Raw genomic sequence first — 2987 nt, forward strand, 5'->3', positions numbered from 1 at the left:
ATGAATCAAGCACTCTATTAGGCCTGGTCTCTCTTGCTGTTTTGTTGAACATTTGGTAGCATAAATAGTTTAACCAGTCTTTTTTCTTTTCCCCTGTCTTGTTTTTATTGTTTGCAGCAGAATGCCCAAGATAGATTGATATTGCAAGTATTTGGATGTGCGAAAGAGAATAGTGATTAAGTATAAGGGAGAGACATGTCTTTTTAAAATAAATATTTAAACACAGCTAGCCCTCCAAACAGCAAGGCTCTAGGTATGTGTAACAGAGCTGCTCTGCCCATGGAATCAAAAAGATGTCAAGATTCCCCTCCCCCTGTAATCAATGAATGGAATGAAGGTGTCAGTTGTGATCACAATGAACCCCATTCTAGAGCCCTCCCCAGCCTTTCACACATGACCTGGCCGGGGAAAGACTAGAATTTCTGGAAGGTCAATGGTCCGAAACAGTGAAGATTCTCCAGGTCCCTGTATCTAGGCCAGGGGACGTCTCTAGATGACTTTCTTCAGCTCATCGTAAAGGACCAGAACAAAGCCACCGCCCATGCCCCTGAGGACGTTGGACCAGGCGCCCTTATAGAAGGCTTTGCACCCCTCATCCTTGAAGATCTTCTCCCAGCAGTGGACAGTCCCCCTGTACATGATCTCGGCTCCTTTGAGCCCCGACTGCATCATCATCCGCCTCCGCACGGTATCAAAGGGGTAGGAGACCAAACCCGCCACGGCCGTCACCATCTGTGCAATGGTCCAATTCACTGCGATGTGGGTGTTCTTGGGGTCAGGGAGCATGCCTTTGGCCGTGTCATACAGGCCGAAGTAGGCAGCCCGATAGAGGATGATGCTCTGCACGGAGACGCTGAAGCCCTGGTACAGGCCACGGATGCCGTCAGACTTGGCGATCTTCACCAGACAGTGTCCCAGGCCTTTGAACTCCCTCTCCGTGTTAGATTTCCCCACGTCAGCAGCCAGACGGGTTCTGGCAAAATCCAGGGGGTAGACGAAGCAAAGAGAGGTGGCTCCAGCCGCCCCACCGGAGGCCAGGTTGCCAGCAAAATATCTCCAGAACTGCGTGCGCTTGTCCACGCCCCCCAGGAAGACCTGCTTGTACTTGTCCTTGAAGGCAAAGTTAAGGGCTTGCGTGGGGAAGTAGTAGATGACGTTGGCCAGGTTGCCCCTCCAGAAAGACAGCACACCCTGTTCCTTGGGGATGCGCAAGATGCAGTCCACGATGCCCTTGTACTGCTTGTCCACTGCGATCTGCTTACTGGCATGTTGCACCTGCAGCAGCAGCTTGACCCGCTCAATCGGGGCCACGGTCGTTTTGGAGATGGCGGCTGTGATGCCTCCAGCCAGGAAGTCCTTGGCGAAGGAAATGACCTGTTCCATCATGGTGGTGCTGCAGGCAGGACGGCAGGCTCAGGGCTGAGTGGAGGTGCTGGGAGCTGGAAGGTGGGCGCTGCTGCTTCAGCAGTGCAGCTGCCAGGACCTGATTTTAACCAGCTTTACTGAGTGGGATCCCATTATGGTAGGGCCGCCGTCTGCCACTGTGGCTATTCTGTTCCTGAGCCCATTGTGACAGAATATTAGTGGCTAATGGCAGGGGCAGACTGAGGTCTACTAGCCAAGACATTCTATTTTTAAATCTTTCTTCTTCAAGGTCCAGGGACAGCCAATAGCCAAGCAAGCTATTTTTCAAGACTCACAAAATATTATAAATACTAACAACGGGCCATTTTTATTTTCATATAAATTGGATCACTACAGTCACCTCTACAATTCCTGTCACCTGGGGGAATTTTTCTCACTACTTTCCTTCAAGATAAACCTCAAGAACTGTAGAGTAGTAGTAATCCATTCAAGCCGATATGGCTAGATTTAGGTACCTATTTGACCCATCCGTGAACCAAGTTCAGTATTTTTCTGTTCTGTTCTCTGGTCACCAGAGGACTGTAAGACCACAGGTGTGGGCTGGGGTGGACACATCAGTGTAACAGTAGTGTATGCCATGGGTGTGGGATTTCTCATGTCCAGTTTTCAAGTACAATATTTCCCAAACTCAATGCAGAAATATTAAAACATTCTAAATTCTGTATTAATAGATATTGTAATCTACAAATTATATAGCATGAATGTCAAAAGATAATTTATATGTAATGACTTAAATGTATTATTCTCTTACAATGAATAGGGATATATTATTGCATGTTAGCTTCAATTTACAGGGAAGATGCATTCATTGAGAAGGATTTCCCTTAATTACTTTGAAAATGAAGATGATGATTTATAAATAAATCTTATATAAATATAACAATAGATAGTTTTTAAAACATAACTTTCAGTAGTGTAAATTTTCCTAAAGTTTTTTTTCACTAGAGTTTCATTTTAGGATAAATTGAAGCTTTTCGATAGGACCATCTGGTCATCTATTAGTGCCACACAATAGAGCAGTTTCAAAATGACAAAGAAATGAAACAACGTTTAAAAGTAAAGGCAAAATGGTTTCAATTTTCCAGATTTCTGAATTGAGAGAAGACTGATTCAGTGACTGTACAAATAGGAACATCACATTCTACACCAGAACCATAATAAAACTAGAATTAATGTTTTCAGTAGAAGTAGACAATGTACTATACAGTAATTTTACGTGCCTGCAAATGACACAGCAGAGTCTAATGGTCTACCAGGAGACATTTTACACTATTAAAACGGTTTTTTTTTTTAATGTGTAGATGTCTATAACTAAACTAAGAAAATAATTGCCAATTGTTAAATTAACTTAAAAGTGTATGTATCTGGGTGGGAAGTGAGCAAAGGTGATTTTAATGACTCATCTACAATTTCTCTATGTCTACAGCTGTGCTTTAACAGTGAAAATAAAAGGTGCAGCGTAACTTGGCTGAACAAAAAGAAATGCCACCTAAGAGACAGTTCAATCATGTGACACACATCTGCTCTCTGAAACCTAAGTGGATCAGTAATTGTTCCTGGCT

The 2987-nt window shown here is 43.9% G+C and overlaps 1 protein-coding gene across 1 annotated transcript; it reads right to left on the reverse strand.

Moving 5' to 3' along the window:
• Window positions 1–489: 489 nt before the first annotated feature.
• Window positions 490–1386, reverse strand: LOC112301943 (ADP/ATP translocase 3-like). Its single transcript, XM_024557525.2, has one exon. It carries the CDS (start codon window positions 1384–1386, stop codon window positions 490–492), a length of 897 nt encoding a protein of 298 aa, XP_024413293.2.
• Between the last annotated feature and the right edge of the window lie 1601 nt (window positions 1387–2987).

Source organism: Desmodus rotundus, chromosome 6 (assembly GCF_022682495.2).
Source record: "Desmodus rotundus isolate HL8 chromosome 6, HLdesRot8A.1, whole genome shotgun sequence".
In the NCBI taxonomy this organism is placed as follows: domain Eukaryota; kingdom Metazoa; phylum Chordata; class Mammalia; order Chiroptera; family Phyllostomidae; genus Desmodus; species Desmodus rotundus.